At 41.0% G+C, this 13,287-nt stretch overlaps 1 protein-coding gene across 1 annotated transcript in view; it reads left to right on the top strand.

The window, feature by feature from the left end:
* Positions 1-5,708: 5,708 nt before the first annotated feature.
* Positions 5,709-13,287, top strand: part of LOC117900340 (cytohesin-1) — a 42,542-nt gene continuing 34,963 nt past the window's right edge. The window contains exons 1-2 of the mRNA XM_034810679.1: positions 5,709-5,965; positions 6,578-6,651. Coding sequence (XP_034666570.1) covers positions 5,887-5,965; positions 6,578-6,651 — 153 coding nt within the window. The 5' untranslated portion in view covers positions 5,709-5,886. The remainder of the gene's footprint in view (positions 5,966-6,577; positions 6,652-13,287) is intronic.

Raw genomic sequence — 13,287 nt, 5'->3', positions numbered from 1 at the left:
ACACGCTGGGATGAGAAATTGCCGGAGATACAGGGGGCGGCCAGGAGTGCGATACACACAGCCATAGGCACGTCACCATACTTCGTGCTGTTCGGGCAGCACATGTTCACCAGTGGGCGAGACTACAAATTAGCACGGAGACTGGGAGCCTTGAACGACGCGCAAGTATCACTCGTGGCAAGACAAGACCAGCAGGAAATCATCCGCGATGAGGTCCGGAAGAATGCGCATGAGGCCTACAAGAGATCGAAGGAGCAGTATGATCGAAAGGCGAGAGAGATCCGGTACTTACCAGGACAGGAAGTGTATAAGCGGAACTTCGTATTAAGCAATTTTAAAAACAACATAAATGCCAAGTTTAGTCGGAAGTATGGAAAGTGCAGAGTGGTCCGGAGCTTGGGAAACAGCTTATATGAACTGGAAACGCTGCAGGGGGCACGGATAGGAGTGTTCCATGCAAAGGACATCAAACAGTAGCCTGGTTCTCTCGGTCGGTAGAGCATAAGACTCCGCATCTCAGGGCGTGGGCGATGGCCTACGTTTGGGCTCCGAAAATCCGAAAGCCGCCTTGGTTTTGCACTCCCGTTTCGACGGCAGGACCTTTAAACGAGAGTGTGGTGTTATGGACGGCTTTTGGAGGTAGCCGATAACCGACAGGGCTGGAGAAGGAGAGGAGGCAGCGGCCTCTGGTGTGGATCCTGGGAGACTGGAAAAGGGTTGCAAGGTGGCAAGGAAGAGGAGAGAAGAAAAACGTGTGCGTGGAGGTTAGATTTGGATGAAGAGTTTCCGGGAAAAAGAGAGGCCAGAAGGAAATCGCCAGAAAAAACTGGAAGAAAAAAGATTTAAAAAAAATAATAAAAATAAAAATAAATAAGTGAGCAGCCCATACACCAAAGGACGACAACGAGGCGACGACAGCACAGCGGACATCATTCAAGGAGCCGACAGCTGGGTCAGCGCCAAGACTGGCCCGGCCGGAGCACCCCTGGAGGAACATACAGGGAGCGGCAATCAGCGCGAACGGCGGCCAGATCCAGACGAAGACACCAGACCCGCACCGGCGACACGCACACCGCAACATACACACCCATCACATACAACACACGTCACATCGTACACACATCACATCATACCCACATCACACACACCAAAAACCCGCATGTATTAACGTAGAAAATAGAACGTAAACACATACATATATTAACACCATTAAAATTATATACGAGAAATAATACCCTGCACCCAACAAGCCCCATCACGAATTCACACACCATACCCTTTCTTTCTCTACAACCTCCTCCGCAATTCATATATTTATTCCCGGTAACAATCATCACTTTACACAAGCACACATACTTATTTTTTTGGATGTAAGATTCCGTACACAACTCATATCACAGATATACCTTCTCGGACTGAACAGTCCACAGTACGCAAATTAAAATAAAATAAAATAAAAAAAAAAAACAACACAAAGTATTTTAGGATAGTTTTTTTTGTTAAGTTCCAGTTCGTCAATCTATGTAAGCGGAGTCTATTTTCCCCCCCGAAAACCACACCCCTTCCTAATTTATACACATGCAATAACTACTAACAAGAGCTCTTTTTAGTTTAAGTTAACCATTTGAATTTGCATTTAAATTTCTATTACAGCCGGTTTGTTGACATTAAATTGGGGATGCCACCTCGGGAAAAAAAAAAAATAGAATCCATCAGTATTTTTCTTTGAATGTCAGTATTTTTATGTTAGTATTTATTTAATCCGCAAGGTAAAAGTCAGTCAAGGTGAAAATGTTTTAGGAATTAAGTAGATTTATAAGACGAAAGAAATAATGAATTATATTTGAAGATTTGAAAGAAAAATGAAAGTGGAGTAGAGATCCTTAGTTTGGGTGGGACGAGAAGGGCGGAAGAGTGAACCTAATGTTTTGTTATGGGAACGCTCAACAGGTTGAACGCTCATGGAAGGGAGGGACTCGCAATGGTCAAATACAACACCGACTGACCCCGCCGAAACGAGTGCCAATGTAGATGCGTGTAAAAAAAAAACTAGATCTGTCCGTTGCACGCGAGAAAGTAGGTTTTTTTTTTTGTTAAATCCGTCCCCTGGCTATCGGGTCGGAAACACCCCTGACTTCCCCGAGAGCTAGCCGGGAACGATAGACCAGGGCGGCAAAAAGGCGGATCATAACAATTGTTCATTTGTTGTTCATTTGTTTTTGTTTAATCATATTTAATATTTGTTTTATTTATTTGTTTAATTTTGTATCAATCATTTTAATAACAATGCCGCGTCCTAGAAGATCTAATATTTCCCAGCGAAGCCGTAATGCAATTAGGCAACGGAATATCGCGAGAAATTGCACGAGAACAGCGCCGCGTTAGTATGGAGCAAAGAAGGGCCTTAATTCGTGCTTCTCAAACACAAGAGCAAAGAGAGAGAAATCGTCGAGCTTATCGTACAGATGAACAGAGGAATAATCTTCGAAGTGCAAGAAGAAATGGTTCAAGTATTGATTTGAATCGAGCAGCGTTTCTGTATGATTGCACCATCGACTACAGCTTGCATCGTTTAGTTTGCATTGGTCCAATGGACGTTGTTTGCCAGCATTGTGGAGCATTGAAGTTTGCTGGTGAAACGCCTGGTTTGTGCTGCCTTAGTGGTAAAGTGAAATTGCCATTATTGGTCCCGCAACCAGAGCCATTGTGCTCCCTGCTTTATGGCGAAACACTAGAATCACGACATTTTCTAGCGTTTCTGCATTGCTGAACGATCTATCTGCTGATGATTTCTCGAAGCAGTTGCTGACTATCGGTAATGGCCGTGTTCCTGTTGACAAATCGAGCGGTTTGATTTCATTTCCTCCAAATTTTTTCAATTTCGTATCATCAAAAGACGAGCTTATCAACAAAGTATTCTCGGATATCATTGCTAACCACAAAAATACTAAATGGTTAAGTGAGCGAGCAGTTTTGGCCGCTAAAAATAAAGATGTAGATGACCTCAATCTTATAATTCTAAATCAAATCGTAGGGACTATGTATTCATTCAAATCTATCGACTGTGTAACAAACGAAGAAGAAGCCACTAATAATCCAACTGAATTTTTAAACTCCTTGGATGTGCCTGGTTTACCACCGCACAATTTAAAACTTAAAGTTGGCTCGGTAGTCATCATGCTTAGAAATTTAAACCAACCAAAACTGTGTAATGGAACGCGTTTGGTGATAAGAAAACTGATGAGCAATGTGATTCACGCGTCGATACTTAAAGGAAAATTTAAAGATGAGGAAGTAAGTTCTTATTCCAAGGATTCCGATGATCCCAACGGATTCCGATTCGTCTTGCCTTCGCCATGACGATCAAGAAATCACAGGGCCAATCCTTGACTATTTGTGGACTCAATCTAGAAAATGCATGTTTTTCTCATGGTCAATTGTACGTGGCACGCTCACGTGTCGGCAAACCATCCGTTTTATTTGTTCTTGCGCCTGACCAAAAAAACAAAGAATGTCGTTTACCACAAAGTGCTTGAATGAAAATCCTATTACCATCGCATTGGATCATTGCAACCTATAAAAGATGCACAGCATAAATTCTTGCAAATATACTTCATGGGCAATATGGAAGAACACCTTGACAGGCGTCAAGGGATCAACACAGCTACGAAGAGAGCACTTCTCCAAGATCTGCAGCAAATGCTTCATGAACATCATGCATTGGTCAGGCTGTTCAAGACTGCTTTAGAGCGCATGCCAAGTGATTGCAATTCGGTCAAGTCAATTAAATACATTTGCAAATATGTCACGAAAGGGAGCGACATGGCGGTTTTTGGTATCCAAACATCCAATACCAACGATAAAATCACGCGCTGTCAAGTTGGTACTTTTTTGTTTCTATCTATATAAACATATTATTTTGTATCATCAAAGTTATATTTTACGTTCATCAAAGCCTAAATTAGTTCAGCTAAAAAGTAACACGACATTTATTGACTGTTAGGCGGTGCGAAGTTCGCCAGGTCAGCTAGTATATATATATGCAATTCTTAATTGAAACAATTAAATAAATAAATATTTATATAAACCCTCATTGCTGTGATTAAAATTCCCATCTTGTGAGAAAGAAATAAAAAACATGCGTATGGGAGCTCGGATATACATATACATAAATTATATAATTATAATTATATAATATATACATATATTTTTAATAATATATATATATATATGTAGTGTTGCAGTCGAAGGAAATCGATCGGCAAAATACTGGATTTAGCAGTATTTTTTTTGGAAGGTTGGCAGGGCGATAGGTGAAGGGGCAAGTCGATAAACGGTGCCGGAGAGAGAGAGAAGGAAAATATAAGAGAGGCTCGAAAACATCACCCACACCCTCAAAGAAATGCAATGCCATGCCCTTGAACTTGGTTCAAGGGCAATCGAAGAGATGGGATTAACTGCATTGAGAGGGGCTGGATAGAGCAGCTACGCTAAGCAGGCAGGTAGTAGAAAAATAACCGTCGGCAAAGTAAAGCGTAAAAAGTGTGTGTGACCGTGGAGCACTTTGGACCACTTTGAGGGATCACGGATTTCAAGCTGACCAGCTGGACTAGCCAGAAGAGGGAGAAAATTCCAACGATTAATATTGGAATACTCTTAGGGAAAAGATAGAGCAGGCTGGCCTCCTGGATTTGGCCAAATTTCCATTCCCCGGCCCGCGGTATTGGTCACACCCCTGCCCGGGCGCGAGCCCGCCTCTAGAGCGCCGCCAATAACAATAAATGAATTAAAATAAATACGCCACCTAAACACACACCGACAGATAAATAATACACAATTAAATGCGCCCACCATAAATACATAAAATAAATACACGACAGCGACAACAGATAATTAATTAAATAAAAACGCCTACATAAACACATACACCTTAAAAACGCCCTAATATACCAACATGCATACATAAATACCTATATAAATATATATATAAATATTTAATATTTAATTTATTAACCGTCCCACATATATTTATTCCCCGTATTCATGTAAACATATAAATGTAGTTTTGTATTTATATTTATTTACACCTATTTATTTCCACCCATTAGTGTAATTTGAGGAGGCGGGAGTAGGCGGACGCGCCAACAGAATTTAGTGTAGGGATTTGTGTATGTGTTAAGTTTTTGAAGTGAAATTATAACGTTTGATATGAATTGCTAGTGTATTTAGTATGTGGGGTGGAAAGGGGACCACAGCGGCGAAATGGAGATCGGCCGCTGCACTTGGGAAAGGAGATTTGTAGTTGTTCTGCGTCGGAGAGATGTGTCCGTTAGATTGTAGAGTATTTTTTTTGAATTATCGTTTGTTGGTTCGAGATGTCCGAACAGTTGGTTTGTTGTGCGACCTGGGGGCCTGGGAAAAACCTATCCCTGGGATGACTGGCTAGCCGGCCTTGCCCCAACACCAATACAGGTTCGTAACAGTATATATAATATATCTTAAATGGTCACCCTGGTTTTTCGGCCACTAAAAATAGTTTCTTAAAGCACATACTCATCCAAATAACGCAATCTAGCTATTGTCAGTCAGCAAATGCATATCGATGTGCCTACAAAGAACATGTGTTTTGGCGAGCGCTGCCACCTAGTTTCTTGCCTTCCAGCCCTGCGATACATCGATGGCCGAGAAATCGGTAGTAGTCCATCCCTTAAAGAAAATGGCGATAGAATTTTTTGGTGTTGACTTTTTGTTTATTATCAAATCATTGTGATTATTCAATGAAAATTATAGGAAACTTGAATAAATTCAGTCAAATTATGTTTAAATAGTTGTGGTGCCGTGCTTCTCAGTGTGCGTGTGTGTGCGTGATTATTGTGGACCACCACAATGATTAGTGCCATGGACAATTTCGACAACAGATCGTATGGTGCCGTTTCAAAGGGGCGCAGTGAATTCTCGATGCCAGGTAAACGAAACGAAACGAAACGCAAGCAAAACGAAACGAGGCGAAAGCAAAACCCAGTGCGCCAGAAGCCCCAGTCAGCGGATTAACTTTAATCCCAGTGAAATTGTGTGAAATAAGTGGGAAAATGCCTACACAAAATGCATGAAATGCATGGGGCGAGTCCCGCATTAAACATTTAATGAAGCAACAAGCAATCTACGTGTGCGTGTGTGTACTATGTGTGTGTGTCTGTGTTTCTCCCTCTCTCTGTTGGTGTGTGCGTCTGTTCTCATTTACGCTGGCCTTCAATTGAATTAATAATAATAATCCTCAATGCTAAATTATAGCTAATAAGTCAATTTAAACAATTAGTCGCCCATTGTGCGTGAAAGAAGAGGAGCAGCAAAATGTTTATTGATTGACGAAGACCATAGTTTCTACGTCACAAGCCGTCCCATTGCCATCTCGCTTCTGCGCAGGCAGGCATCAGATGCAGCAAAAATGAATAGGGTATGCGTGAGTGCGTGCGTGTTTTCTGTGGCTGTGTGTGTGGGTGCGTTCTGCTGGAATGTGTTGTTTTTCTGCTGTGTTCCAATTAAAAAAAAATTGTCCCTGTCTCTTTCTTTTATGCAGAACTAACGCCAGATCAGCATAAGCTACTAATAGAGCTGCGCCGCAAGAAGCAGGAACTTTTATTGGAAATACAGGTGAGTGGACAATCAGTGCTGCCCAAAAAATTGTAGCTTTAAAGAAGCTAAAAAGTGTTCCTGAGAGTTTTTTGTTGTTTTTATACCATTACTATATACAGCGCAGGCATTTGCTGGCTTTAAAACGGCTAGATTGTTACAGCTGACCGTTCAGCACTCGCGGGCCAGCCTATTCTTATTGTTCTTTGCCCCCCCCCGCCGCTGATTGCTGATTCACATTTGCTAAGCCTTCACCTCTCTCCATGCAAATGCCTCTCTTCATCTTCTTCTAGTTGATCATCTTCTCTTCTTCCTGGCGAAGCTAATTAGTTTGTTCACATTTTGCCTTTGTACAATTTTCTTTGAATACAAACATTTTATTATTGTACATTTATTTGGTTGTCTTGCATAGGTTTTTAGCTCGTCTTTTCTTTTTATTTAAAACTTGTCTTGACATTTCCTCATTGGCATTCATCTGGTCACAGCGCAAAAGGCAACATAGTGCATTAAAAATAGTGCCGTTATCGTGGAGTGTGCCGGCCCGTCGAGGTCCGCTGCCCGCTGTTGTCGCTGTCGCTAAGCTCATCTTTGAACTTTTTGGGATGACATTTGTTGTATGGCTATTTTTGCCATTTGCGCTTTGTATTTGCTTTGGCGCTTGCCAATAACAACGTGGGAGCCGTTGCTTGCTCTCTGAATTCGAAGCCTGAGAACAAGTAACTGTTGCAGAGACACCGATGATCAGGGGCGTAATCGAGGGGAAATAGTTGGGCCACCAATATATGTGCAGGGTAAGTAGAAGCCGAACAACAGCAGCGGATCGGCTTTTTTAGAACACCACATCTGCAAAGGATTTCGAAAGTCCTAATCTTGTAGTACCAACATATTTTATAGTTTTATACCACATACAGCCGGCCCTGTTTGGTCTGTCTATCTGACTACCTGCTCTTGAGTAAACTTCGCTCCTGTGCGTGAAACGCATGCAAAATGCAATGAAACTCGCTGCTGTCCCGTCCCGCTCTCTCATAACACATATCTCGCGACCCGTTTCACTCTCTTAGTCATTAATGACGTTTCGCGGGACGCTCGTCGATCGTATGTCCGTTTCCAACCCACGCTGAGCGTTCAAGTTGGTGCCCAACGACTGTCAAATTGTTATTATTTTTGTTTGCTAAAAAAATACTACTTCCGTGAGTGGGTGAGTGTGTGAGTGTGTGAGTCTGTGAAAGAACGTGTTCAAATATCCAAAAAGTGTTACTTTTCCTCGTATAAAACGTTTGCTGTTGTTGTTTTTCTTCGTCTGCCCCTGCTGCTGCTGCCCTGCTGCTGTGCCATGTACAGGTTTCTATATCGTAGGATTATAAACAAAAGTAAAGTCAAGGTGAGTGATCAAGTGCGGCTACCAAGTGACTCAGTGAATGATAATACTTTATATGTGGGTTATCGGCAGAGGTAGAGCAGTGAAAATGCCATTTAATGAATGAAATATAGAAAATGTTTGTTGAGAAGGTTAAGAAATTGATTAAAAGTTGTATCACAACTGATAAGGTACATCCGCAAAGCCCACATGTTTTTTCATGTTTGTGGATTGTGTTGAGTGTGCCTTTAATTAGGTCTAGGTCTGTGGTGGTGTAAAAATATGCAGCTATTTTTAGATGGTTTTAAGTTTTAAGCAAAAACCGCTAGTCCTACGTCCCTTTGCACATTTTCCACAAAATTCGGACTATTCCGCAAAAATATTCGCCACGGTTTATTAGGCACAATTTGGGTTTCATTGCCTGGGGTCGGGAGTATATTATTTCTACCTGGCGTGGCAATTGACACCTCATCTAGGGCTAGGATAACCTCTATAATTCCCTCCCTACCTAAACCTCTCTTTCTATATGTATATGTGTGTGTGCACGCCCTTTCCCGAAATGCAATTCTCTGCTGTTTGAGCGCTCTCCTCTATTTATTTCGCTGTCCTGGCTTCTGGTGCCGTAGTGGTTTTTGTTTCAATTTTTCGGCAATTAGCTGAGTTCAGCTTTCGGGTTAAGTTGGGTCAAGTTTTTTGGGTTAGCTTTTGTTTGCGGCGGCCATTAAATTTACAACTGCGCTGACAAGAAGGAGTATAAAATATTATTTCTGTCGATTTTCCTTTGATATTTCTAGCGAAAACTAATTTAAATAGATTTTGGAGATTCTTTTTGATAACAAAGAGGAAATTGGATGCTTCTACTTAAAAGAACTACTAGTTAAGTATTTTATTTTGCTTCAGTGAATAAATGTCAATTTTCCGGTCTGTCCAAAAGTATGCAACACTTTTAGGGCAATTTTTTTCTTTTTCTTGAGCCGTCTTTCAGTTCTTATTTAAGACAATTATTAAATTTCCTCTCTGGGTACTTGGCAATCTTATTTCAGTTATTATTATTAGCAATTATCATTACTAGCATTTGAACCGCTGACGTTTGTTCGGTTCGGTTGTGGCAGCCAGATGAGAACTTAACGCTCAGCACCGTGGCTTGTGCCTTTTGGGCAATAACAACTAAAATTATCGTAGTGTAGATTAGGGTATAAGACTTTTCCCAATTGAAAAATTTTCAAAAAAATTATTTTAATTTATTCATTTTAATACATAAGGATTATTTTATACCCACTAGAGAAAATAGTTGCAACCACAAAGAAAAATGGTTTCAAGGCTCCTTGGCATAAATAGATAACAAAAATTGCTTGGCCACTTTCTGTCCCATGTAAGTCGTCTATTCACATAAAGCTCCAAGAAATACTTTCAGATAAGTTTCTCAAGAAATATGTACTTTCCGTCGTGCACAAACGGACAAAACCAATATCCAATATTTGTATTAAATTTTATGATTCATGGCTGACGTACAAGACTTCGCGCTTATTATCAGAACTGCTTATGCTATAAAGAGATTCTCTGGGGTCTCTTGAGCGACCCTTGAGCGACGATTAGTTGCGCCTGCATAGAGAATTCTCTTGTATGACACATTTTTAGTTATTCATTCGCTTTGCCGCACCGCTGATAAGGCATCCATCCAACGCGTGATTTGTGGTTCCCTCTCGGTACGCTCTCATCATATCTGCTTTGCCTGCTCTTCTTCTTTGGGGCCCACGAGTCACGCTCTCCCATGATGATGATGGCGACAGCTGTGCGATTTTTGTTGTTGTTGCTGCTGTTTGCTAAAATATTTTGATAACTTTTGGATAAAAAACAAACAACAAATCGAAAGAAAAAATGTTCCGTTGAACTTTCGCCATTTTTTTTTTAGCTTGATCGTTTATTTTCTGCTTGCTGCTGCTGTTTATTGTTGTTTGCTCTTTTAAGATTGTGGCCTCCTCTCTCTCTCTCTTTATCTGAATTATGTGACTATGAAACTTTCTTTATCTCTCTTCATCTGTCTCTTGTGCACTCGTTTTCTCTTTATTGAATCACTTTTCTTTAAATGTGCAAGTTTGCAAATAGAAAAGTTGTTTTTAAGTGTACCCCATAAAGTATATATATTCTTGATTAGCATCAATAGCCGATTGAGTCATGTCTGTCTGTCCGTCCGTCTTGTTGAGCGCCTGGATCTCAGGGACTATAAAAACTAGAGCCACAAAATTTTGCATCCAGACTTCTGTATGCTCACACTGTTACAAGTGTATTTAAAAAACGAGAAGGGACGTGTGAGACGCTTCTTACGCGTCACAACTTTTATACCCGGCACTCAGTACTACATCTGCACTTCAGCGGTTATTTGTCAAATTATTTCTTCATCTGTCATCTACATCAACAACACCACTCACGCCAACACGCTCCTTTAGCTCGCCACCCTCCCCACACTAGAGACACGCACTGCAGAGTCATGGCAGAGTCGTGGCAGAGACACGGACGTGTCAGGGGAAGAGGCCATAAACTGCGCAAAACAGAGTGTGAATGAGAAAATATGTAAAAAACAAATATAAGCTGCGGGACGGGGTGAGTTTGGCCACTGCTAATTAATTTCTTCATTGTGGCTATAATAATGACCCAATCGGATCCCAATTTGGTGATCTGATAGATGTGGTCATTCCCTACGGAATGGCGTTTTTAGTTTTCTGCTATCTTTTGGGAGGTTTTCGCCCTTTTGCGGAGGCGGAAGGGGGCGTGGCTCATTTTTGAAATACACTTGTAACAGTGTGAGCATACAGAAGTATGGATGCAAAATTTGGTGGCTCTAGCTTTTATAGTCTCTGAGATGCAGGCGCTCAACAAGACGGACGGACAGACGGACAGACAGACATGGCTCTATCGACTCGTCTAAAAGAGCGTGTTGGCGTGAGAAGTGATGATGTAGATGACAGACGTAGAAAAAGTGTAAAAAAATTTAAAATTCGAAAAACCGCTAAGGTACAGATGTACTACTGAGTACCGGGTATAAAAGTTGTGACGCGTAAGAAGTGTTTTACACGTCCTTTCTCGTTTTCATTAAGTTTAGTTTAATATATTCCCACATCTCTCACACTCCTTATTTCTCGGCCCTACATAAACTTTAAATTATGATTTATGAGTGTAAAAGCAGCAACAGAAACAACAGAACAAGAGTAGGAAACTTATTGAAAAGGAACTTGAAGTGCAAATTTGTTCTTTGATTTATGATGTCTGCTTTGAGTTTAGGAAAGGGACAGAAAAGGACAGAACTGGGAACATCACTACTGGCAACAATGGCCATTGCACTGGCCATTAGTCTCCACCGCTCCACTCCATGGACGCTCTTGTTTATGCCATCACTCTACGACTGGGACTCCGGGCTCCCAACAATGGAAACTAATCGAAGAGACCCAACAAAACCCAAATGTAAAATGGAAACAGCATAGTGCAGAAAACCCGGGTGGGTACAGAGGCTACTGCCAAGTGGTGAAAGGAACGACCACCAACAACAAATGCAGTTTATGGCGTCTGCATGCAAATGGCTTCCACTTGAATCACATGTTTCAATTGAATGTGTACAGAACAATATTCGTATTTATGCAAACAGAAGCAAAGTAAATTGTAATGACTTTCTCCCATGACAGTTTGCAATTTGTGTGCTTCGGCACATGTATGTATGTATGTATGTCATCTACATCGACCTCTACATCACTTCTCACGCCAACACGCTGTTTTAGCTAATTTCTTCATTCTGGCTATAATAATCATCCTATATGATCCCAACTAGGTGATCTGATAGATATTTCCATTCCCTAGTTTTCTCTTATTTTCAAAATTGTGTAAACAGCAGATTTTCGCCCTTCGCGTGGGCGGAAGGGGGCAGGGCGAAATTCTGAAATGCACTTGTAACAGTGTGAGCTTACAGCCATCTGGATGCAAAATTGGATGGCTCTAGCTTTTATAGTCTCTAAGATCCAGCCGCTCAACAAGACGCACGGATGGACGGACAGACAGACATTGCTTAATCGACTCGGCTATTGATGCTGATCAAGAATATATATACTTTATGGGTTCGGAACTGTTTCCTTCTGTGCGTTACATATGTACATTCAATTTTGTGCACAAATACAATATACCCTATTTACTCTTCGAGTACCGGGTATAATAAAAACATAATGAAAGAGAACCCACCCACGAGCGGCTCTCTTAAAAACACTTGTTGGCAGTCAGACATACAAGAAAGAAAGTCGGCCGAATAGGAGAGACTTAAATGTTTCAGAACTCTCTTTAAAACACTTAGCAACATACGATTTCTAGCCAAGCAACATGTTTAGGTACCCAGCAACATAAACGAACACCACCTCACCTTAGCTACCATAAATGCATGGCATATTATCATTGGGGTAATGTTAACTTGCAGCCTTTGTATTTTCTGTCTTGGCTGTTGTCCCATACCTTTTGTTTTTTTTCCTCAGTAAAATTGTTAGGTACCAGCAACAATTGCGGGCGGAAATGTGAAGGAAACGACCTTGCCTCCCAGCAAAACGGGATATAAATGTAATAAAAGGACAGTTATAGTATTAAGTAAATATTTATATCCAGGGGCAGGCACCCAAGTCAGTTCTCTATAACACCGAGAATAGGTACAGTAATCCAGTAATCGATTGTTGGGTTGCAATCATTCGAATAGCAGAGTAAGTCGCACAAAGGCTACTCTTACGGTTTTTTGGCCGGCGCATCGTATATTTTGGCCGAGTCTAAAATCGTATGCTGAACGTGGATTGATTTTTTTCCTATTCGGTCTGCCCATAAAACAAATGAAAATAATTAATAATTATAATAATTAAATAAAAATCAAAATGCTGCGTATAAGTTGCCAAGGAACTCAACTCAGCAATACAACGCAAAAATGAGCACAACATGTCTAGACTCAAACTCATATGAGACGCAAAAATGAGGAGAGAGAGGAGAGAGCATCTTGCTGAAAAATCCTCTCTTTGGCGTGTTGGATTTCGTACAAAAATTTCCTTGACCGTTTAGACACAGGAGAGGATTTCCCTGACCGTTTAGACACAGGAGAGGATTTCCTTGGAAAATTTCCATCACGGGGATGAAATCGCAGGGTGTAATTTACATTGCAAGCCTGAATTTTTTTGTGACGTTTTGACCGCTTATCGACACCTTATTTTCCATCCTCTGTTTCCGTCCCTTCCCTATGATAAGGGAAAAAGTTTGTATGGTGAAGGCAAAAAGCAAACCAAAGTTGT

Source organism: Drosophila subobscura, chromosome U (assembly GCF_008121235.1).
Source record: "Drosophila subobscura isolate 14011-0131.10 chromosome U, UCBerk_Dsub_1.0, whole genome shotgun sequence".
NCBI lineage: Eukaryota > Metazoa > Arthropoda > Insecta > Diptera > Drosophilidae > Drosophila > Drosophila subobscura.
Note: the sequence above shows the minus strand (reverse complement) of the source record. Positions and strands in the feature narration are given on the sequence as shown.